Source organism: Lutra lutra, chromosome 11, assembly GCF_902655055.1.
Source record: "Lutra lutra chromosome 11, mLutLut1.2, whole genome shotgun sequence".
Classification (NCBI taxonomy): domain Eukaryota; kingdom Metazoa; phylum Chordata; class Mammalia; order Carnivora; family Mustelidae; genus Lutra; species Lutra lutra.
In genome coordinates, this window is record NC_062288.1 from 50,708,824 (window position 1) to 50,735,130 (window position 26,307).

The 26,307-nt window shown below is 38.7% G+C and overlaps 1 protein-coding gene and 1 long non-coding RNA gene across 2 annotated transcripts; one reads left to right on the forward strand and one right to left on the reverse strand.

The window, feature by feature from the left end:
* Nucleotides 1-16,579: 16,579 nt before the first annotated feature.
* On the reverse strand, nucleotides 16,580-24,346 carry LOC125081167 (uncharacterized). The gene is made up of 2 exons (XR_007121596.1): nucleotides 24,287-24,346; nucleotides 16,580-16,735 (listed from the first exon to the last, which is right to left on the reverse strand). It is a non-coding gene; the product is annotated as an uncharacterized LOC125081167 (long non-coding RNA).
* On the forward strand, nucleotides 22,292-22,883 carry LOC125081166 (transcription factor BTF3-like). The gene has a single exon (XM_047695696.1). The coding sequence runs from the start codon at nucleotides 22,319-22,321 to the stop codon at nucleotides 22,805-22,807; it is 489 nt and encodes a 162-aa protein (XP_047551652.1). The 5' UTR covers nucleotides 22,292-22,318; the 3' UTR covers nucleotides 22,808-22,883.
* Nucleotides 24,347-26,307: the final 1,961 nt, after the last annotated feature.

The following is a 26,307-nucleotide window of genomic DNA, read 5'->3' on the forward strand; positions in this document are numbered from 1 at the left end:
ATGCTTCCTCAGGAGAGACTCTCGGCGTTGCCAAACGGCCGTCCTTCCACGGACTCAGTCTGTTGGGCCTGTTGAGCTAGTACCGTCAGCACCATAGTTTGCACAAAACCTTTATTCAGACGGTGACTTGCAGTTTACCAAGTTCTTTTACACACATTAATTCATTTAATCTTCAAGATATATGAAGTATGAATTATTATATTTCTTTCACTGGTGTCGAAACCACAATTTAAAGGAGATTAAACAAATTCCCCATTTGGCAACCAAATAGAAAGTGATAGAGCTCATGTCAAAACTCACTTCTTAGAGGGAGAATCTTAGGTCTCTTTTCACCAGCCAGGTCTTCTTTTCTTCTGGTTCCTAGGGGACAATATACATCGCTGTACATTTAAGGCAACAAATCACTGAACCGCCAAGTCTGAACTGCGACACAGATCTACCTTAAAATTAAGCTAAGGGAGAGTTACAGTCTGTGTGTTGTAACGAGCACTGGGTATTATAAGAGACTGATGAATCACAAGACCTGCTCCCCTGAAACAAATAATACATGACATGTTAATTAAAAAAAAAGAATTACAATGCACACATTTATTATCAGAAATCTGATAGCAAGTTCCTTTTGTTTTCTAAACCTGAGAATCCCACTCTCTTTTCTTCTAAGACTTCTACTCAGATAAAATTTGAATGACATTTACTAAGTATATTAATTATATGTATAACAAATTACCCCTAAATTTAGGAGCTTAAAGTAATTATCCATATCTCATAGGAGATCGTCACGATCCTACCAGGTGTTACAAATCCAGGAGCCACGTAGCTGGGTGTTGTTTCTCTTGAGGTTGCAGGGAAGTCGTTGGCTGGGCTGCAGTCATCTGGGGCCGGAAGATCCACTTTCAGGATCACTTGTGTCCCGGGCTATTGTGTGGACATCTTTGTTTCTTCTGCAGGTACCTTTCCATGGGCTGCACAGGTGTTCTCATCATATGGCAGCTGCCTTCCCCCACAAAGCAAGTGATAAAGAAAAAGAAAAAGAAAAAGAGAGATAGAGTTCCAGGTGGTAATGATAGTCTTTTACAACCTAATCGTAGAATGACATTGAAAATGCATTTAATATATCTAACCTACCAAATGGCTTAGCTTCGCCTAGTCTACCTTAAATGCTGTATTTCTCTGTATTCTGTTCGCCACACAGACTATAATCCTGGTACAGTGTTGGGGAGACCCTAAGAGGGCGTGAGTACCAGGAGTGAGGGGACACTGGGGGCCCCTTGGGAGGCTGGCTCTCACACTGAGGAGCATACAGACATAGCAGCATGTTAATCTCCCTGTTGCTCCTCAGAGGCCGATAACAGTATCTATACATAAAGCAGAATTTTGTCCTGTTATTTGTTATGTCATCTCCATGAGATTAAGCTCAAATCAGATCCTAATATAGAATTAACAAGACATGAAGATTCCACCACTACCCTCAAAGAACAGAGAAAATATGCCATATAGCGTAAATCAAGAGAGGGTCAATAATGACGCAAACTCAAAAAAGCAAATGGGCTTCCAGTAATAATGGCAAGGTGCAGTATACTTGGGGAAGAACAGAAATTTGCGACAGCAATGATTTGTTCTCAAAGTGGCTATCGATGAAGCCACTTGTCCGAAGGGCTGGAAGAAAGAGAAAAAGGTCAAGATAGACTTGACTTCCTGCTTGAATTTCTTCAGTGGCTTCCTATTTGGCAATAGGCCAACTCCTCAGCACGGTTTACAAAACCCCTTAGCATGGTCTGCCCCTCGGGAGTGGCACTGCCAAGCACCACACTGCCTCAGAGCCCCCCTTTCCCAGCCCATCAGCAGGGCTCCAGCCTCCCTGCCTACTTACCGCCCCGGGGCACAACTGGCTGTGTCCCAGCTACACAGGCACACTTTTTCATTCATTCTAGCTCTTTCAAGGAACACCCTGCCCATCGTTCGTCTGCAATCCTACCTACTCACCTTTACACATTCCATTCAAAGATCACTTTGGAAAGCATTTTCTGACTCTCCTCTTTGTGACTCCTTACCCCAGCCCCAATATCCTCACTGTAAATGCTTTTACACCTAGCATGGCACTCACTCTATTTAACTGATTCTAATATAGATGGCCCTTGATTTACAATAGTTCAATTTACGATTTTTCAACATTACAATAGTACAAACATGATATGCATTCCCTAGAAACTCTACTTGCAATTTTGAATTCTGGTTTTCCTTCCAGGTTAGCAGTAGGTGGCATGATCCCCTCCCGTGACACTAGGCAGTCACGATGAGCTGAAGCTTCCATTCAGCCACACCATCATGGGGGTAAACAATCAATACACTTAACAACCATTCTGTGCCCATACAGCCATCCTGTTTTTCACTTTTGGTACAGCATTCAATAAACTATATGAGGTATTCGACACTTTATTACATAGGCTTTGTGTTGGGAGGTTTTTGCTCAACTGTAGGCTAATGTAAGTGTTCTGAGCATTTAAGGTAGACTAGGCTAAGCTAAGCCATTTGGTAGGTTAGATGTATTAAATGCATTTTCAACTTATGGCATTTTCAATTTACAATGGGTTTATTGGGATATAACCCCATCATAAAGAAGATCTCTATGCACATTCCAATCTTACAGTAGAATAACAGAGTTTATTCTGACATCTTTTTTTTTTTCCCCTTGGTGATGGGTAAAATAATAATGCACCTAAAAAAAAATTGTTTCTTGAATTTGATGAAATTTATTTGCACTTCTTTTTATGTTTATTCCTTCTCTGAGACTAAAAAGACCCTGAGGTCTGAGATCATGTCTTATTTATTTCATATCCCAATTGCCTGTCATAGTAGGTTCCCATAAGTGTTAAAGTACATAAGTGAAGGACACAGATTCTTTTTTTTTTTTTAAAGATTTTATTTATTTATTTGACAGAGAGAAATCACAAGTAAGCAGAGAGGCAGGCAGAGAGAGAGGAGGAAGCAGGCTCCCTGCTGAGCAGAAAGCCCGATGTGGGGCTCGAACCCAGGACCTGGGATCATGACCTGAGCCGAAGGCAGCGGCTTAACCCACTGAGCCACCCAGGTGCCCCAAGGACACAGATTCTTAAATAGCTAATAAGTAAAACAAGCTTCACTGTTCTCTACCTTGTCCCAGGAAAGATGATCCTGATTAGCTATGGGATTGCATTCAAAAGGGTCAGTTTAGGGGTGCCTGTGTGGCTCAGTGGGTTAAAGCTTCTGCCTTTGGCTCAGGTCATGATCCCAGGGTCCTGGCATCGAGCCCCATATCGGGCTCTCTGCTCCTCAGGGAGCCTGCTTCCTCTTCTCTCTCTCTGCCTGCCCCTCTGCCTACTTGTGATCTCTGTTTGTCAAATAAATAAATAAAATCTTAAAAAAAAAAAAGGGTCAGTTTAGGGTAAAGGAATAAAGATTCCCTAATCTGTTGACCCTGTGACATCATTTAAAACATTACAACTCCCTTCTTTTCCTGACACTTCCTGGAATTGATATTGAAAACCCCAATCTCTTGTCAGGACACCATGGATTTCAATAAAGGACTTATAATGGTGTATATACACCATTATAAGTGTATATATATATATATATAGATAGATAGATATAGATATAGATATAGATATATAATTGTAAGTATATATATTATATATACCATTATATATTATATATATCATTATATATCTATACACACACATATATACTTACAAATACAGTTGGTGAAATGTCTGATCAATGGAGTCAGACATGCTTGAACTGAAGTTCGGGTTTTAGTATTTATTAGTATGTGAACTTGTTGTTTACCACCAGGAACCACGGTTTTATCCTTTGTAAAACGGGGGTAATATAACTAATTACTCAGGATAGTTGTGGGGATTAATTACATTAACAAATATAAAACATCTGATCCAGAGGCTGGTACAGGGAGGTAGACATTTAATTTTCAGACCATCTTTAGGTCCCCAGCACCTGGCACCTAACAACAAAAATAATGAATGAGAATAATCCACACAGTCAGGCGAGCAACATGGACCTAGAAACCCTTGCAAAATCATATTAATTAGGCACTGAGGCAATTGCCCAAATTAGTGATATTAAAACACAATGAACACCAGTTCCTGTAGAGGGCTCATTCTGCTTGAGCTTCCATTTGTTTATCTTCATGTACGACTGAGTCATCTTAAATTCGGATCCGGTTTTACCTCTTGTCTTCTTCACCGAAACATGTTTCACCGTGATAACACAGAACTTAGGATGATTAGACTGTGCATTTCCCCACATACCATCATTTTAGGGACTAGTCTGCTGTTTTTGCTTGCGTGACATTGTAATTCAGCTATGTACTGGATAATAATCTTTAGCTTCCACTGACTTTGTCTCAGCAAAACTACCTTATTTCCTCTAAAGCTTACCCACAGGCTTTGCAACTTTCTTTTGAACTTTCTCCAGTCCCTAAATTGTTTGACTGTATTTCCCTTTCTCTTCTATCATACACTTCTCATGTTGAGAAGTCTTTGGGTAAGCAGGGAGTCCCTGTGCCAACTGGCAAAGACTAGGATAGGCATGGAAAGTGATCAGGCCTTTTAAAAAGAATTTACAACTGTGGGAGCAGGGCAGGTAGAGAGAAGAGATGACAAAGGAGGGAGCAAGGAACTGAGGAAGGGGTTAAGCGAAATTAGAGAACAGAAGAGTGGAAAAAGCAATAATTGTAATGATTAGTTGCCAAAGACAAGGAGATTAATATGAAGAGAGAAGAGTTTTGGCTGGTTTCCATTTCAAAAGGATGAAACGGGGGTTAGGGGGGTGGCAGATAGAGACCCACTTTACACAAAGATATTAAACTAAGAGCCTGACATAAAATGCTGAATCTTCACCAGATAAATCCTGCCACGTTAGCTGGGAAGTAAATTCTAGGTATCAGTGCAGAAAGAGATTAAAAACCCCTTTTATCCTACAGTAATCTAGAAACATGATTCCAGAACAATAAAATAAAAAACAAATACTATTTTCAATCTTTTGGCTCCTTTTGCCCATTTCATAAACTCAGCTGCTCTGTTGGGGCTAACCCTTGCCCAGCAGTCTATGTGGTTGGATGGCTGCCTAGTCTAAGTGTTCAGATCAAGTCAGTCTTTTCAACTCTTCTTATAAGCACAACTTTCAAAGATACTCTCTAAAAGCCAAGTGCTTTGATTAACAGGTTTAAGTGCTATAATCACCAGGCGTTTGAACGCAGATTAACTCATAGGCCCAGATAATGAATCTTGTTCTGTCATGTTGTTTTTAGCCAAAAGTTGAAAGAGAAAGCTTTGAAGAATGCAGAGAAACTTGACTATGAAATTTTGATGGCCTTGGGGCAGAGAAACTTAACAGAAAGAAATAATTGTCATTCATTCAAAGAGTATTCATGGCCTTGGAAAGACTAATGCCAAAATTCTGTGATTAATTACAGTTATTGAAGAAGATTTAAAAAAAAAAAAAGGGTACCATGAGTTTTTAGGTTAATCAAAGACAGAGCAATTGAAATAAACTCTCCTAGTGTCAACAGTGAGTTCTTGGTCAAATGTTCATGAGCCTCATTGTTATTTTGAATCATAGGACTTCATCTCCCAGCAGATTTCACTTTCATCCAGAAAGAAAATGGCTGACTGAACGTTATTGATTTGATAGAAAAGTGTCGATGATTTTGCTTCCTAAAAGTGATTAATGAAATCCAAGTAGTGATATTCAGGTTTTCTTGCCTGAGAAACACCATTTCACTGTGTCCTCCTAAAAATGTAAGGACTAAATATTGTGACTAGTAATTTTTCTAGAGAAGAAAATTTCAAGAACGGGGATAAAATAATTGAAAGGAAGGACCACCTAACATACCAATAGACCATCTCTGCTTCAGTAACCCAGACAAAGTTGGTCTGTGATGGATTTGCCTGCCAGAGACCATACCACGAGCTCTGCCAGAGACCATACCACGAGCTCTGCCAGAGGCAAGGGGTACCAGGCTAATGTTTCTCAGAGCAGAAGGAGATATCTAGGTTTAAAAAGAACTGCAACTTCTCTTCTTTACATTTACAGGTCACCTTTTGTTGTAGTCAGGACTAATATTTCATGAATAGAAAAATCAATCCCTTATTACCAGGCTTCAAGAGGGAACTTGCATTAAATAGTTGTGGCCACGGCTTCCTCTGTGGGGCATGGGAAGAAAAAATACGCCTTACGCCTGAGATTCCTTCAAGTTCTGAGTAAGTTGAAAGTCAACTCTTTAGAATGTTAACTACTAAGTTTGAACTTACTACCATTCCTAAATCATCTGTTTCTAACAGATTACCTGTAACATACAAAGGAATTAAAACAGTGAACTTTACACACTTGCAACCAATAGAGGTTCCAGATTTCCTATTACTTAAGGAATGGAAATACCTCTGCTGCATTTCAATTACTTTTCTAGCAGCGTAGCTAAAATGATTTGTATGTTATCCTAATTCTCACTTTTCCGAATAATCAAAATGAAGGAAATATATGTGTGTATAGAGAGATAATTTGTGAAGCCCTAAAAGGCTGACACAGTGGAAGAGACATGCAGTTTCCATTCTAGTAAAACAAACCATATGCTAATTAAACATGTGTTTCCTATTGCTCTCTTCACTAATTGCTGAAAATATATGCTATTTAACTAATCAGCAATAAGTTTGGGGTCACTCTCATCTGACATCTTCTATACTACATCTCTTTCTCACCTGTTAATGAGGCTTACTCATAATGTTAAGCTTATATTTGTAGACTCGAGCTTATACTTTTTAGACTTATAAGGCCATTAAACAAATTTTTTAAAAAGTTTTCTATGAGAACATTCAATGTTGTAAAAGTGGTCCCGTAAATATACTACTTTTTTCTTTGCTACATCAGAACAAGATAGAAAAATTCAAGGTTATATTCTATTCCTGGAAGAACTGTATGTAAAATTAGAAGGGATTCTCTCTCACTACATACTGAGTTGCCACACTGTCAAGCCAAGTCCTTCTCTCCCTTCTAATCACTTCTTCACTCTCTCCTCCTTCAAAAGTTCTCCTTCCAAAATTGCCCATCTTTTCAGAAACTGTAAGTAACTCTCCTCCTAAGAAAAGAAACATGAATATGGGCAAAAGGCTGACCTACATCTGCTTAATCTAGCCCTCTTAGAATAGAAATTTCTGACAAAAGCAGGAAATTATTTCTACATTCTGTATAGTCACAAATACAATTTGGCACAGAGTGAACATTCAATGAATAAATTAGCAAGTTCAGTCGTTATCAACCAAATGTTGAATCTGAACCTTGGCATATTGATTTAGGACAAATACAAAAATGAAAGAAGGATACTTGGGCCAAATTTCATCCAACCCCATTTTTTTAGTACAGCAATATAATGATTTGACAAAAGAAAAACGTTGCTTTCAAAAATAGATGGAAATTTTACATGAAGACTTAGCATGAGCTTAAGGTATACAAATATAAACCCTAGGTTTGCTTTTGTTGAGATTATAAAGACCAAATAGCATGTGTATCTGCTCCCCTCTCCCTCTTTTAAAAGTAATAATAACTTTATTATAAGGTCTGGTTTGGCTGTAGGCAGAATTGAACACTTGGAGCAAAGGAAAGTGATGTGTTGGCTCCCATCACTTTCCCGTAACTCATGAATATTAACTTCTTCCAAAAGATCACCACCCTTGGGAATTTCAGTCCTTCTTTTCCAAATCTATTGTTAACGTGTATTGTTTTGCCTCTCATTAAAGGAAGGCAACTGATACTATTCAAATAAACTCAGGGTTTAAAAAAAAAAAGATGGCAGAGACCCACTTTACACAAGTAAAGAAAAAAAATTTACAAGTTTTTTCAATGCCACTGCATGTGTGCAAGCTTCAACTAAAACAAAACTACTCTTAAATCCAGTATTAATAACATTATTTTGATGGAGTCCAGTAATTGCTTCTACTGTGTTTCATCCTCTTCTTAAAAGACCTCCTCATTTAAGCAGCTCATATTTGTCTCTGCTAACGTCACAGCGTGTACACGCTAGAAACCAATTCCTTTGGCCCGGTGCAAAAAAACAGTGGTTTCTCCACACCTGAAGCTGGACATTATCTAAGACATCAGGTCATCATCAAAGAGGACCTGAAGGCCCCTGTGTAACTTGTATATTAATGTTGCTCTCCTGGCAAGCAGACAACTTCATCAAAGAAGTCAGCCAAGGAGGGTCTTTAAATGGAAGTTCTGCATACGAGGAGCAAATGCATTAAAAAGTTGCTGAAGGGCATGAAATGCTTTGATGTGAAGATGGAAAACTCCAAAGCAGGAAGGATTTGGGGCATTTTGAGTCTGATTGACTCTGTGGTTTCTCTGAGCAGTTATTCCATGGGCTAAAATAAATGCAGAAATGGTATTTTGAGACCACAGCTGAAAGGGAAGCACATGAATTTCAATAAAAATCCAGTTGAATCTTTAAGTTCAGATCTTAAAACAGCGAGGGATATGAGAAAAGTAATATTGTTTCCTGAAATTTCACTGTTTTTGTTTAAGAAGTTAAAAAAAAAAGGAGAAAATCCCATTTATTCATTTTTATTTTTAGGAAAAATGTTGAGTCCTTATTGCCTAGAACCATATGGTAGATGCTCTAAAGTCCCCCCGCCCCTCCCCCTGCTGCAAAGAAGATCTTATTTCTTTTATAATTAAAATGTTGGAAAGAGGCATTTTAATAAGTAATCTGATCGAGGTAAAGTTCAAAGAGGGGTAAGCACATATATTATTATCTTCTCACATTGTTCCTTCCAGTGGTCAGATAGCAAATCAATTTCATAGAAAGCTGTTTCAGTGGGCAATGATTTTATGCCGTTATGGTAGTTATTCACAGATCCTCCTTGATTTATGATGGGGTTACATTCTGACAGACCCATCATAATCTGAAAATATCTTAGGTCAAAAATGCATTTAACACACATAACATACTGAACATCATAGCTTGACATAAGCATACTTTAAATATGCTTAGAACATTTAGCCTACAATTAGACAAAACCTCACATAAAGCCTACAATAAAGTGTTGAATGCCTCATATAATTTATTGGATACTATACTGAAAGTGAAAAACAGAATGGTTGTAAGTGTAGGTTTGTTCACCCTTGTGATCACATGGCTGACCGGGAGCTGGGGCTGCCCAGCATCATGGCATAGGACAATATATCCCATCACTAGCCCGGAAAATTCAAAATCAAACGTATGATTTCGGCTGAATGCGTATCACTTCCACAACATCATAAAGTTGAAAAATTATAAGTGGAGGACCAACTGTGCTTTTACCATCAGATGCATCAAAAAGAACAAAAATTAAGAAAACTCAAGCAGAACTCTAAACTTAAATAGTTATTTTCTACAAAGAGTAATGGTAGGATATACTGAGGTTATATGAAATTAGATATGTAATGAAACCTCAAAAATGTAACATGATTAATTATGCAAATATTCATTTTTTAAATAGAGTCTTAAGGCTTGGAACTAAATGGAAAAATAAATAGAAGAGCATAGTTAAGAACATGACCTTCTGAATCTGAGTACCTCAGTTTTGAACTCTGGCTCCAAAGAAGTTACAGATGGATGACTTTGGACAAGATACTTGAGTGTTCTGTGCCTTAGTTTTCCAAGCTGTAAAATGGAGATTTTAATAGAACTTTCTTCATAAACTTAGTATGAGGATTAAATTACTGAATATATGTACAGTTCTTGGAATAGTACCTAGCACCTAGTAAGCTCTCAATAAATGCTGGGTTTCATTAGTGGTGGTGTGGGATACTAACACAAATAAACAAACAGCCCAGCAAACTCCTAATCAGGCATCTGGTTCTGTGTCTGCAACTAGTTAAATTCCCCAGACCTCATTGAAGCCATCTATAAAACGAAAGGGTTGGGCTAGGTCATCTCTAAAGTTCCAAATTTAAAAACATATTACTTTAAAACACAATTGTTTGGAAGTATGCTACATGTTCTGCCAAGTTTTTAAGGTGGAAGGTGATACTATTTTAACACACCATATTCTAAAGCACTTACACAAAGATGTAGTTCTTGGATTCTACTTCCTCATCTTGTATTTTCTCTTTGACCAAAGACTATGGAAATTCATTTGTTGCTTCTTCTGGGAAAAAGGCTCTTGCCAAGCTCTTGCCAAGGTCACAGTGATTTTCACATTGCTAAGACCAATGGTCACTTCTTGACCTCGTACTCACAGATGATTTTCCCCCTTTCTCCATTCACCAGCCAAATTGTCTTTTTAATAGATAAACAGGTTCTTTCATTTCCCTGCATAAAATCCTGAAATGGTTTTCCACATTTATAACACATTAAAAATCTCCTTGAGTTCTGTCATCCATCATGATCTAGACACATCCAACCTTATTTTCTACTCTACTCTCCTTGCTCATCGACTTCTCTCCAACCACACTACCTCAGTTATGAACTTTGAACACCCTGCACTTATCTCAGACTAGCTGGTGTTATCAGAGGCACCAGCTTGGAATTCTTTATCCACAGATCATGGCTGGCTCCTTAGAGAGACCTCCCTGATTAATCAGTACCCTAGATCCCTTGTCTATATTTTCCTATCTCATATTTTTTAATGAAACTGAAATTTTCAATTATCTGAAATTATATTTATTTTTACTATGTAAAAAGAAAGTAAACTCCATGAAAATAGGCACATTATCCAGCTGAATGCCAAGATCAGAAAAAGTTCTCAATAAATATTCATTGAATGAAAGATAATCCATTTTCTCTTACATCATGACCAAAGTTTTCCCTGCCTTCCTTCATCACCTTTCATGTCAGCTCCACATATTTGATATCTGTCACAAATTATTCTGTATTTACCCCAAAGATACATATGTAGTGAAAAGAAGGGCCATATGTACCCCAATGTTTATAGCAGCAATGGCCACAGTCGCCAAACCAAGATACCCTTCAATGGACGAATGGATAAAGAAGATATGGTCCATACATACAATAGAGTATTATGCCTCCATCAGAAAGGATGAATACCCAACTTCTGTATCAACAGGGACAGGACTGGAAGCGATTATGCTGAGTGAAATAAGTCAAGCAGAGAGAGTCAATTATCATACAGTTTCACTTATTTGTGGAGCATAAGGAACATAAGGAGGACATGGGGAAATGGAGAGGAGAAGGGAGTTGGGGGAAATTGGAGGGGGAGATGAACCATGAGATACTTGGACTCTGAGAAACAATCTAAGAGTTTTGGAGGGGAGCGGAGTGGGAGGTTGTGTGAGCCTGGTGGTGGGCATTATGGAGGGCATGTATTGCATGGAGCACTGGATATAGTGCATAAACAATGAATTCTGGAACACTGAAAAGAAATTTAAAATAAATAAATAAATAATTTAAAAAATTATTCTGTATTCTGGATTTTTATTCTGCGTGTATGTTCTAGTTCTCCAATTATAAAGTGACTTGTGGGATGAAATTGTGTCACACATTGAGTCTCTTAGAAACTAGTGGGCCTTTTTCACAGTTTCTCACCCAATATTTTTTAACATATTAAATTTAAAGGAAGACAAACTGTTAATTTATAAAAACTAAGTTACCTGTAGCCAAAAGGAGAAAAACAATACAGAACAAAAAAGTGCTTAAATATTTATAAAAACTCTCTATCCAACAGTTTGTCCAAAACCGACACATTGTCCTAGGCAGTAGGAAGCAGTGAGAGATGAACTTCAGTTTTGTTAATGGACAATCCAAATTATTTTGGTTCTTTGAAAAACTGATTTGTTACCCATGTTAAGAACAATCGATCTATAGGCTAGATATTAAACAATGTAATCTAAGGAAAATCTAATCTCAGTTGAATGGATTTTACTTTACGTTTTACAAATCTTACGGTAGCTGGTACCTAGAAGCAGAATCTTCATTGTCTTCGTTAACAATCAGAGTCCTATTTCTAAATAACAACTATTATTTTGTCTCTTCTGAGTCTGACATTCTGTCTTGATTCCTCACCACTATACTCAGCAGTTCAAACTTCTTAGCATGTCTTCTTAAGACTTTTCAGGAGTGAGCCTCTATTTACAACTCCGTCTCACTTCTTACCATTCCCTTGCCCCTCTTCAGAGCTCTTTTGTCCAACCCCCCAACAGACACAGAGTTAGCTCTAGACAATAAAAAAAGCACATCTCCTAGGGAACTCCACTACTTCCTCCTCTACGCTCTTTTCTCTGGCAGAAACACTCTGACCTCTTACCCTCTCCTTAGTTGTTTCACTGTCACTCATATGCTGGGGAGCACCCCTTCAGCATGCCTTCCCTGATCTTGTCTACCTCCTATCCAGATGACATTAGGCTCTTCGTATGATCTCATAATGTCTTGTGTTGACCGCCATAGAGTGCACATCTCACACTACGAAATGGTCTCTTTTTTTTTTTTTTTAAGATTTTATTTATTTGTCAGAGAGAGAGAGAGAGAGAGAGAGAGAGCGAGCACAGGCAGACAGAGTGCCAGGCAGAGGCAGAGGGAGAAGCAGGCTCCCCACAGAACAAGGAGCCCGATGTGGGACTCGATCCCAGGACGCTGGGATCATGACCTGAGCCGAAGGCAGCGGCTTAACCAACTGAGCCACCCAGGCGTCCCCGAAATGGTCTCTTTTTACCAGGCTGTCTCCTGTAGTCAAGGACAAGTTCTCCCCAACTATATCCTCAATAACTTACATATAGCAGGTGCTTAAGAAGTGAATAAATGGATGGATGAGATATTGTCATCGACATGGCTTATTAAAATGAAGATTAAATAATTACTTTCAGGGACGCCTGGGTGGCTCAGTTAGTTAAGCGGCTGCCTTCGGCTCAGGTCATGATCCCAGGGTCCTGGGATCAATTCCCACATCAGGCTCCCTGCTCTATGGAGTGCCTACTTCTCTCTCTGTCTGCCTCTCGCCTGCTTGTGCACTCTCTCTCTCTCTGTCTGACAAATAAAATAAATAAAAATCTTTTTTAAAAAAATAATTACTTTCAGATGTAATTTACTTGTATGTAAAAAAGAATCACAGTGTGACTAGAAATTTTACAATCAAAATCAGCAATTCACTATCTTTGGAGTAAGAATAGTCACAGTTCTTTGCTCAAAACTACCTTCTTCAAAATGATTAAATTATTCCAACACAATCTTTTAAACAAATACCTTTATAAACATATCACAAAGATGCCCATGATTACCAAATAAACATTGATATTTCTCTCATTTAACCAGCTTACCTTTATAGACCTTTAATAAGCAATAAGAGAAAAAAAATATGGTTAGAAGATATAGTCAAAAACTCTTTTTAGGTCTCATTTGAAGGCATGATTATTTGGCAAATATTACCTAAAAACATCTTTGAAAAAACTTCTACAGTTTTTTCTCAAATTTTAAATGCATGTTGTGTCCCTAAGGGCAAAATATTTGGGAGTGTTTCAAAGAAACTATATCTGATATATTCACCTTACTGTTAACCATATTTTGAGTATTTTAAAGAATAAATGCCTTTGGAGTGCCTGGGTGGCTCATGGGTTAAGCCTCTGCCTTCGGCTCAGGTCATGATCTCAGGGTTCTGGGATTGAGCCCCACATCGGGCTCTCTGCTCAGCGGGGAGACTGCTTCCTCCTCTCTCTCTGCCTGCCTCTGCCTACTTGTGATCTCGATCTCTCTCTCTCTCTCATCAGGTAAATAAATAGAATATTTAAATATCTAAAAAAAAAAAAAAGAATAAATGCCTTTAAAGGTAGAAATAATTGTGTTATTTTTTTCTGGTTTTATTGAGATATAAGTGACATATAACACTGTATTAGTTTTAGGAGTACAATGATTTATGTATAAGAAATGATTACCACAAGTTTAGTTAACATCTAGCACTAAACCATTAATGTAATCAATTATTATTTTAATTAACGACCCATTAATAATGTAATCAATTGTTAAAATACTTGCCTTATTTTAAATGGAATTACTTCAGGGGAGATAATATACAGTTACCCCAATTCTTGAGTCACATTAATGCAGCTCTTTGTGGTTGGGCTGGTCATTGTCAACAAGCCTGAGATCTTTGGGCCTGTCTAGCTGACAGGGTGCACACAAGAGAGAAAACAAAGACCCCCAGGTAAAGGAAAAATGAAAATCAGAATGAAACAGAAAACATCTGACAGTAAAGATGTAAAGATAAAGTCTTTCTGAGTAGACTTGTCGATTAGACTTTATCTAAAGCAATAGTTTTTGGCACAAGGGCAATCACCTACCACCACCACCACCACTCCATAATAATTTTCCCTTCCTTTCCTTGACTGAGTTCTTGTTTACCTCGGTTAGGAGAAGTCTATACAGTTGAGGGTCTACAGTTCTACCATGAGATCTCCTCTTGGAAAAAGCTGGTCATGTGAAGGAAAGAGAGTTTCTCTCCATTCTCCACAGATGGAGAGAAGCCCTGGAGAGTCCATGGACCTGAGAGACCAACAGCAGCAGACTGGGGAGGGTGCAGAGAGAGGTGAGGCTGATCCAGAGAGAGGAGCCAGCTCTACAGCAACGAGGAACACAGGCAGAGGCATGCTGAGTGCAGGGCAGACCAGGGCTAAGGACCTAGACTTACCTCTTCCCCCTCCACCCCTCCCGTGCACACACAACAGACCCCTGGGGAGAGATATCCAGAAAAGTGAACTTCCTCCTAATCAAGGGTATATAGCCCAGACATTGACATACTGGATACTGCTCTAAATTTATCTCAATATTTGGGAGCACTTCATATGTCCTGCAGGAGGCAGGGCCCCTTTCCTCCTGCAACTCTGCTGTATCCCACCTTTCTCTTTCACCTGTGCCCTAACTCCCTCTCTCCCTCCTTCCAGTGGGTGCTCTTTGGGCAACTAACTCCATTTTCTGATTGCCCTGAAGCAAATTCCTAGTTGCTGTCCAAGGTAAAAACACAGCTTTCAGTCAAAATTTGGACTCCTTATGGTTTTGAGTTTATAGGTTATATGATAATGAATCAAAAGAAAAATATTTATCTGATCACTAATGATAATTTTGTTATAAATATAAATATATGACACAATGACTATTTTTGTTAGAAGTTACATTCACATAGTTCTTACTAAATTTAAATATAAGAAGAATTTCTAGTTTATCCAATAAAGCATAAATAACACATAGGCAATGATATAGAGAGCAGAAAATATTAATCACATTTAAATAATTATTAACCTAATTTCTGGGTTTAAAGTCACTAAACAAGTGTTAAAAACAAGACAACACTCCCAAAATGGAGTCGTTTTTGCTAAGCTCCATATCAGGAAACTGAGGCTTACGTTAACTGGTTTCAACCTTCCCAGAAATGGAGTCTTAAACCAATCAGCAATCTCCTGATCAGCATTAGTCAGGTAATCTCCCTGACATACCCCTGCCATCCCCTATAAAGAAAGCAACCTTGCAACAGTAAATCTGCTTTCCTATACAGCTTTAAAAAACTCTACCAAAGGAAGAAATATTTTAGGAAGTATCTGAGTAGAGAATGCTTTTCAAATTGGAAGACCAAAGAAAGACATGAAGGAAAAAAATTGTTCTCGGCACAGATGAAACCTGAGAAAAGTATCTGAAGTTGGAGTTGGAATTACCAGGCAAAAAAATCATAAATGCACTTACCTAAGGCAAGTGCACTTTGAAGGAGTAAAGGCGTAAGTAGTTGTGTTGGTTAAAACACTCCAAAACCCCTTATATCCTTAATAGGCTATTTCCATTCCTTTTAGGTTTAGCATAGCATTGAAAAAATGGAATGCAAGGCGACATTTGAATTTATTTAACTATCATGAAGTGATGTTTGTAGTGCTTCTAAAATAAAGACAAGTTTTATAGTATATAAAAGACAGAAAACAAACTCCACAAATAGAAGCATGAAATCCATTTGGAACGGTTAAACCAACCAGAATGTGTGGGTATTTGTAACTTGAAATACACTCAATCATTTTGTCAAGCACATTTTTTTTTGAGTTGGATATTTGGAGAAAGATGTAATCCATATGTTTTTCATTCATTTACACTTGCATTAAAATGGGGTTCAAATTATATATTCATGCACCATGAGTGAGTTATTTCTGTTGAAAATGGATCTTTTCTTGATTAAAAAAATTTCATACTACAATACAGTCCAAGGTTGTCAATTCATCTCATAAACTCTTAGTCTAGAATATAGATATTTTTTTTGACATATGAGAAGATATACTAAGTTTTACAACCATCTGGCACAATTAAAGGTCAAGGTCTTGTCTTTTCTGTCACTATTAATGACCACTATTTGCCATGAAAAAATAATCATATAATAACAATAATTTCTATTTGGCTCCCTATTTCAAGGTTCAGTACATTTCATTATACCTACCTTAGGGGACTCCAGATTTAGAAATTCTTCTTTTATACTTCATTTAGTTTTTATCAAGTAAATTTATTTTCACCAAATACAGGGAACATTATCATAGGCCCTAAACCCTAAAAAACCCAAACAAATAAAACAAAACAACATAAAACAAAAACATAAAATTTAATTTTCATGAGCCTAAGATTTCACTTTACATACAATAGTATCCCTTGGTATCCAGATCAGCTTCTCTCGTCCATTAACTGATTTCCATTTGTGATGATTTATGTCATTTTCCCCCTCAATAGATGTCTTCCTTGCTGCTTTTTGTGGGGGGAAAGGCAAAGAGAAAAAAGGAGAAGAAAGATCATACTGAAGCCCTGAAAGCCAGATGTCACAGCCTTTGCTCTCACCAGGCAGAGCTCCCAGAGACACAGTGGCACATTGTCTGAGATGAGAGTCGAGAGGCAAAAGGCTCCCGTAGCCCTAAGAGGGGAAGCTTCTGGCTGCGGCTGGATCTGTGGTAGCTTTTTAATTCATCCTCCACCATACCAAATGCCACTTTTGGCGGTAGCCTAGTGGTGTTGACACTTGTTTTTGTATGCCATAGTTCAAAAGACCACACTGTGAAATAGCTCTAGAATGTGCCTTGTAACAGTTGTAACAATAAGGACATTTACATCCTTTTGGGGCGGGGGGGGGGGGGACACTTAAGTACTACTCTCTCAGCAAATTTCAATTATACAGTACAGTGTTACCAACTATGGACACCATGTTTTACATTAGACCTCCAGACCTTATTCATCTTAGAACTAAAAGTTTATACCCTTTTACAAATCTCTTTCTCTTCCCCCCACCTCCCAGTCCTGGCAACCCTTTTTCTACTCTCCTTTTCTGAGTTCAAATTTTCTTTTCTTATCTTTTCTTTTTGTTTCCTTTTTTAGGATCACATATGTAAGGGACACCATGAGCATCTGTTTTCTCTGTCTGGCTTATTTCACTTAGTGTAATGCCCTTCAGTTTCATTCATCTTACTGCAAATGACAGGATTTCCTTCTTTTTTAAGGCTGAATGCTATTCCATTGTGTAGATAACCACTCGTCTCAGTCCATTCATTTATCAGCAGACACTTAGCCTGTTTCCGTATGTTGAGTATTGTGCATAATGCCTTTATGAACATGGAAATACAGCTGTAACTTCAAGATAATGATTTCATTTCTTCTGGATATACACCCAAAAGTGGGATTTTTGTATCATATGGTGGTTCAATTTTTAATTTCCCGTGGAACTTCGATACTGTTTTCCATGGTGGCTTACATTCCCTCCAACAGTGCACAGGGTTCCCTTTTCTTCACAGCCTCCCCAGTGTTTGTTCTCTCTTATCTTTCTGAGACTGGCCATCCTGACTAGATAGCTCGCTGTGGTTTTGATTTGCATTTCTTTGATGATTAATGACGTTCAGCATCTTTTTTTTTTTTTTTTCTATTGGGTATCTGAATATTTTCTTTGGAAAAATGTCTGTTTAGGTCCTTTGCTCATTTTTTTAAAAGATTTTTTTACTTATTCATTTGACAGACAGAGATCACAAGGAGGCAGAGAGGCAAGCAGAGAGAGAGGAAGGGAAGTAGGCTCCCCACTGAGCAGAGAGCCCAATGTGGGGGTCCATCCCAGGACCCCGGGATCATGACCCGAGCCAAAGGCAGAGGCTCCAACCCACTGAGCCACCCTGGCTCCCCTCTTTGCTCATTTTTTAATTGTGGCGGAGGAGGTATTTGTTTTGCTATTGAAATGAATTCCTTGTATGTTTGGATATTTACTCCTTATCCTGATATATATTTGGAAATATGTTTTCCCACTGCATAGGTTGCCTTTTCATTGAGTTAATGTTTTCCTATGCTGCGCAGAGGATTTCTAGTTTATTATAGGTCCACTTGTTTGTTTTTGTTTATTTTGAGATGCAATATTGCAGAGGGTTCAAGATATGTTCTTGGTCCTTAGAAGAGAAAACACCCTCTGTTTGTACTCTACACTTCAATGAGTTTAATTAAGGTTATCGTTTTCGGAGTTGTTTTGTAAGCCAAGAGTATGCCCACTGCCTTCTTCTTGACCATATATTCTATAAGGAGAATATGATGACACAAAATGGAATTTTCCTGAAACATGTGCCAAAAGTGTAAAATCCTATTAGTAAGAATAATATGAATAAATAACCAGGTGTTATAGACTGCTGTATCCCCTCAAAGGTATATTCAAGTCCTACCCCTTGGTTCCCGTGAACAAGATCTTGTTTGGAAATAGAGTCTTTGCAAATGTACTTATGTTCAGATGAAAACACACTAACTTTGGGTGGGCTCTAGTACAGTATGACTGGTGTCTTTCTAAGAGAAGGAAAATAGGTCACAACTATAGAAACAGAGACCCAGAGGAGAGATTACCATGTGAAGACAGAAACAGAGTCATAAGCCCAGAATGCCTAGGGCTCCCAGCTTGGCAAGAGGCAAGAACAGATTCTTCTCTAGAGGCTTTGGAGGGACCAAGACCTTCCCAACACCTTGATTTTGGACTTCGAGCCTCTAGAACTGTAAAAGAACAAATTTCCATTGTTTAAGCCACCCAGTTTGCAACGATTTGTGGCACTTCATGCAGTTGGAGATAGGAGTCTTTCAATGCTCCAGGGGAGTTCTGGTGGTATATCACAGAGTACCACAGTGTCCACTTCAACAAATTCTATTTGCAGTCCTATGTTCTAGAAGAACATGGTTTCTGATGAATGAAAATTTATGTGATTATATAGAAGATATCTAGTCAAGAGTGAAGATATGCCTACCCAAGCTCCATGTTGCGGAGAACCGTCCTCCTCCACAGGTATCCTTCCAGGGAAGGCCGCCCCCCAAGGCAGCTCATTATGGGCTTTATCAGAAGGACTGGCATAGTCTGTAGCCCACTGAATCTGAAGATCCGGCGTTCATGGATTTTGGGTTAGTACTTTTTAGGCAAGGTTTTATAATATGAGCACGGGGGTAATTACTTAGATTAAATAACAAGTAGCTTTGGGTTTGGCTACTTGAGGGCAGGGATCATTTTAGATGGATCTTGGTACCCCCAATGGTCTGGTACAGTATGTGCCAGCAGTAGGTGCCAAAAGTGGCTAATGAAGGGGCGCCTGAGTGGCTCAGTGGGTTAAAGCCTCTGCCTTCGGCTCAGGTCATGATCTCAGGGTCCTGGGATCGAGCCCTGTATCGGGCTCTCTGCTCAGCAGGGAGCCTGCTTCCCCAGCACCGCCAACTCTGCCTGCCTCTCTGCCTATTGGTGATCTCTCTCTCTGTGTCAAATAAATAAATAAAATCTTTTAAAAAATGGTTAATGAAGTAGTAAGTAAACATTAGGTATGTATAAATGTTTGGTTATACATAAAAGATATGCTTTAAGTAAAAACTGAGCACAACTATCGATGCTTTACCTTTTTGAAAATAGGATAGTTTACAAGGATGTTTGTACACATTATTTAACTCAATTTTCAATACAACTTTATCAAATAGACATTATTCTCAGTTTTATGGATAGGAAATGAAGTTCAGTGACATGCCCAAGATCACACAGCTAGTGAGAGGTGTAAAAATGGTGTGAGTGATTCATAGTTACAATCTTGGGGCCAAATTATATTCTCTGTCCCTTACACCACAATTGCTTTTTGAGGAAATGCCTGCACAGGTCTTGAGACAGCAGACTTCACTTAAATCACTGCATCCCTAGAAAATATTCACTTCAACAGTTTCTATCACAATTTTCCCCCTTTCTGTGGGGTTAAAAAATATCTGAAAGGGGTGCCTTTAGTTAGAGCCTTAGTTATGCCTTAGTTAGAAATGTGACTCTTGATCTTGGGGTCATGAGTTTGAATCCCCTGTTGGGTGTAGGGATGACTTAAAAAATAAAATAAAGTAAAATAAACTTGGGTGAGGCAGACTTTAAAAAGAAACAAAAAACAAAACCTGAAACCGTCTTCTCATTTGAACAATATAAGAGTACACGTGTTAATGCTTAACTTAACACCAGCAGCTAACTGTCAAGAAGAACAGTCCCTGTTTAAATCCAAGGAATTAGTTGTATAATTATACAACTAAAATTTTAACCAGATGTAATCACAAATGAATTATATTAATTAACCCCCTTCTTTCTGTCTTCTGAAGATTACAGAAATTTTATGCTAATTTTCTCTACACTGTACTTTAATATTACAGACATTCTTAGCCAAAATATCTACCGTGATTAAATATGTTCCTGAAAACCATCATGTATCATAAGCTAATATATAAAGCACATGGTACTAGACTGGATTCTTTAGCTGCCCAGAATCGCTCTGCTTGAAGGAGCAGTTCTTGAAGTCTGCCTCAACCAGCACATTCAAAATGATTCCCATGGAGTCAGGATTGGAACCATGCAACTGTCTTTCGGACCCAACTTTGGTGAATCCAGTCTTATTCTATAAATCTGAGATTTGGATTTGAGAGAGAGACTGCAGGGACCCTTAAAGCTGAATCACAGAATTGCAATGCTCCAGGAAGGAGGTCCAGGATCCCCAGTAACCAAGAGTTAGCCTGACGTGAAAATAGTTGTAAAGGATTCTGAAAAACCAGCCAGACGTAAATTGTTAAAAAAAAACCTAATCATGAAAGCATAAGCTGGATCAAATTAGAATTTAACCACCTCCTTACAGATGAAATCATGAACCATTTAGACATTTTATAATCACACCCAGCCTCCACCACACCATGGTACAGGAGACAAAAAAAGCGAGTCACATGTAACACTACTGAACTGTACACTTATAAATGGTTAAGATGGTAAATGTTGTTATGTTTTTACCTGCCCCCAGACTCATGTAGAAATTAGCTTGCTAGTTAAGAATGTAATATTTATCCAGTTGAGAGTCTCTGTTTCCAAAAGAGGAAGTAACTTGGTTAACTTTCTAGGCATGGCAAAGAGTTGAGGCATTTATTGTGTCCCTGAATAATGGTAACATTTAGTGTTGAAGACGTTCACAGACATCAGCAGAGCATACTGGTGAATGCTTAACAATCAGCTCTCAACAACATAACTGATGCGTAGAACTGGTCAGTTTCCACAGTGTAATTGCCTCTGCGCCCATTTCAAAGCACCAAGGTGACAGTCAGTAAACACAGAGCTGGGAATAAATGGACACAATGTGCTCTTGTGAGCACCCGCACGCCAAGGCAGGGGGGCAAGGCAGAGCAGAACCACCCCCAAATGTCACTTGTGTCTTCATTTCATTTGTTTCAAGTTCAGAATGTAGTTACACAGAAATAGGTAAAGGGAACAAATATTTATGAAGTGGCTATTGCGCACCTGACCCAATTTAAATTACTTCATTTTAAAATGTTATGTACACCACTAAAAATGGTACACTTAAAAGGGTGACTTTGTGGTATGCGAATTACACTGCAATCTTTGAAAATGTTGGGTATAACACCTTAGAGATTTGACTAAATCTCTGGATATATTTTTTTTTTCCTCTTATGAAAGAATCCTTTTAAATTCTTTCAGATGAAAGATTATACAGGCCATGAAAAGTCCTGATCTTTATCATAATCAAGCTGTTGTTATCTGAGTACTTCTCTAAACTGAATGCTACGGCCAGCTTACGGTGTTTCCCTTCAGAGCAGAGGGGACAAGTAGCTAAGTGGGAAGTTTCTACTGGCAACCTAGTATGAAAGTATGGTCTCTGTACTTGTCAACTCTTCTGTCTCCCACCAAAAACTGATATTGGGCCCTCTAGCTGCCATCTTGCGTCCCCGCGTGTGTGCACCTAATCTCAGCTGGTCCGCCCGAGACCCCTTGAGCGCCAACCCTAGTCCCCCGCGCGGTCCCATTTCCGCTCCAACAAGATGAAAGAAACTATCATGAACCAGGAGAAACTCGCCAAACTGCAAGCACATGTGCGCATTGGTGGGAAAGGAACTGCTCGCCGAAAGAAGAAGGTGGTTCATAGAACAGCTACAGCAGATGATAAAAAACTTCAGTTCTCCTTAAAGAAGTTAGGGGTAAACAATATCTCTGGTATTGAAGAAGTGAATATGTTCACAAACCAAGGAACAGTGATCCACTTTAACAACCCCAAAGTTCAGGCATCGCTGGCAGCGAACACTTTCACCATTACAGGCCATGCTGAGACAAAGCAGCTGACAGAAATGCTACCCAGTATCTTAAACCAACTTGGTGCAGACAGTCTGACTAGTTTAAGAAGACTGGCTGAAGCTCTGCCCAAACAATCTGTGGATGGAAAAGCACCACTTGCTACCGGAGAGGATGATGATGATGAAGTTCCAGATCTTGTGGAGAATTTTGATGAAGCTTCCAAGAATGAAGCAAACTGAATTGAGTCAACTTCTGGAGAAGATAAAACTTGAGGAAGTTACTGGGAGCTGCTATTTTATATTATGACTGCTTTTTAAAATTTTGTTCATGGATCTGATAAAATCTAGATCTCTAATATTTTTAAGCCCAAGCCCCTTGGACACTGCAGCTCTTTTCAGTTTTTGCTTATACACAATTCATTCTTTGCAGCTAATTAAGCTGAAGAAGCCTGGGAATAAAGTTTGAAACAAGATTAATAAAATTCTTTGCCTAGGGAAAAAAAAAAAACAAAAAACTGATATTGGTATTTACAAATTATTAGTCCCAACAAGACTTATGGTAGGAAAAAAAAAAAAAAGAGTGACGGAGACAGCCCTGCCAGTTATGGATCAACAGTTCTGATGGTGTCATGGAACGTGAGCTTTGGATTTTTATCTGCAGGCCCTTCACTGCTTCTTTTAGAGAACTACAGTCTCATCATTAAATTAATTATCTAAATTAGAATACCAAAATCATAGAATTTTGGAATGGAGAGTGCTTACAGATTTCTTCTGACTTATTCCTTTTACAGATGAAGAGGGAAGAATTTAGTCACACCACGATTCTTTTCAGAAGAGAAGTCAGTTTACTGGCTCCTTGAGGAGTCAATTCCATCTCACGGTGCTGCCACGAGGCATTAAAATTCCAAATGTTTATGTTTTACGGAATTCCTACTCTAATGTCTAGTTCCAGAACCAGCACCTCTCCTCCATGGAATTACCTTTATTTTACCAATTTTTAGTACTTCCAGATATTTCTAAAAGTAAGAAACAACGCCTGAAACATACTAGACTATGTTTCAACTGTTTGTCTCCCACCATGAGTGACACTTAAAACTGTTATGAGGGATCTAGTGTCTCCAGTTCCATTTGTTTTTATATTACAGATTATGACATTTATAATATATTCATTACATTATTATATATTATAATTCTATTATTTACAATATATTCATAATATATGGCACATATAATATGATATAATAAATATATATTATATACATCATATCTATATTATATATAGATATATATGGCAAATGCATTTCCCCAGTTAGTTCTTTTTGAGCTCTTTCTGCCTCTAACAGAAATGTAATTGGCAGTACTTTATAATGAAGCCAATAATGACGCATGTTGATGTCAGGAAAAGGAAAACTTTCAGATTCCAACCACAGCATCACCGGTACGGCTACTAATAATCATAGCTAATGTTAATGGGCCTTAAATGAGTATAACTTAATTAACACAATTTTGAAAATAGGAGCTATTATCAATCCAGCTTCTCGCTGAGGAAAAGGGCCAAGAAGAAGCCAAGTAACTTGCCTAAGGTTACTACTCAGGGTCTCAGGTGAGGTTTCAGGAGCCTTCAGCAGGTAAGTAGGCTGCTGCCCTCCATCAGTGACATCTAAGGGGCTCTGGGGTAAGACGGAGAGACAGACATGGCAGGAGAGCAGAGACTCCTACCTTGTCTTCTCTCCCTCCTCTTTCTTCCTCTCCAGTGATGGCATTAATGTCCATCTGCACCACCTGTGAACCATGAGATCAGTCACTGAAATTGCAGTTTTAAGGCTCACTATTTAAAAATCTGTCTTTACCTTGTACTGGACAGTTAGTTTGCTTAATGCATTTTGTAATAAATTTAAGAATGTTAAAACTGAGTTTAAAAAAACTGAGTTTTCTACATATTAGTGAAACTGAGTTATGAATCCCTTCTTGGAGTGTCTATCAACATCAGGCTTTTGTGTGAGGCATAGCATCCAGAACTACAGAGGATATTTATAGTGCAGACTATTAAAATACTGTATTAATGTAATGGAGAGCTTTTTTTTGTTGCTGTTTTTGTTCTGATCATTTTTCTTTCTAGGAAATTGATCATGGCCCACTTGCATCCTGCTTATCACATCCTTCAGAGATGGCAGAGGGACATGTGTCCTCTCTCCATTTCTTTCCTCTCCTCTACTAGAGCCTGATTCTCAATTGCCTAATTTTCCCCAAGCCCCAGAAAGAGGCTTTCGAGTCAGTCTGGAAGCTAGCCACTTGAATTCCGACCCAGGAGCCACTCTGAAAGCTGGGTCATCTCAGCAATTATCCAGTCTCTCCAAGTCTTCACATCTTCAACTATTTAGGAAAATAACAACACTCATCTCATCTAGAGGCTGTGTGAGTTAAATGGGGCACAGAGCCCACTAAGTGGCAGGCCCTTCCCTCCGTAAGCCCTTCCCCTTCTAGGCTGAAGGCTTGGAGCACAGGCTCCTCAGGGATCCTTACCATTTTTAGGTCAAGACCCTTTGGGGATCTAAGGAGGTCTAAGGACCCACCGTGCAAAAGCAGGTCTAGTCTCACAAATGTGGTACATGATTTCATGGGTTTCGAGGACCTTCCACAGCTTGCCTGGGCCTTCACAGACCAATTGTTAGAAACTTCTAGAACAGTACAGCATCCTGATTGAGGAGCGGTGAACTTCACAGGGAAAAAACACAAGAATAAAGACAGCAGGAAGTGAATGATCAAAGGAATTTAAAAATAACTAAAAGAAAAGAAATAAATGGAAAAAAGACAAAAAAGGCAAACTTGGTTTGGGCAGAGAGAACATATAAGAAATACAGATCTGGGGCACCTGGGTGGCTCAGTGGTTTAAGACTCTTCCTTCGGCTCAGGTCATGATCTTGGGGTCCTGGGATCGAGCCCCGCATCAGGCTCTATGCTCAGTGGGGAGCCTGCTTCTCCCTCTCTCTCAGCCTGCCTCTCTGCCTGCTTGTGATCTCTGTCAAATAAATAAAATATTTTTAAAAATATTAAAAATATTAAAAATATTTAAAAATATAAATAAAATCTTTAAAAAAAAAAAAGTAAAGAAATATGGGTCCCCATCTGTAGCCACTGTCGGCAGCCCAGATCGATACACTTGTTAGCTGAGGATTTAGGTAATTTGCAGGGTATTTAAATAGTTAATCATGGCCTTAGAAACATTTGACAACAAAGTGTACACTAATCCAAAATATAATCAAATCGTAAAAGCCAAATGGACCTTCCAGATGTCGGGGATGAATAATTCATGTCAGTCCTATCCCAGCCCCTCACCCAGCACATTACACTGATGAGGCTTTGCCTTTATGCCTACCTTCACTGCTTTAGAATTATGGGACCACGGTTTCTGGAGGCTTCTTTGAAAACCATAGTAATAAATAAATTAGCTTAATTGTTTACTGCTTTATCAACTCAGATGAAACGATTATGTTTAAAAAAAAAAAAAAAAAGTGACTCCCAGAGAAGAGCAGACAATCTCAAGCCACGTGAGAGCTCTCCCCTGGTGCTGTGGTACTTTCTCTTGCTCTGTGTCAGCCTGGATTCGACGGCAGATTGTGGCCTATCTGCTATTTTCCTGCTCCTCTCCCTTCCCTAATATTAGCCCTCCAATTAAAAGAAGGAGCCTTGGGGAATTGGGAAAAGGGGGCCTATTCTTATCTATCCTACAATGCACAGCG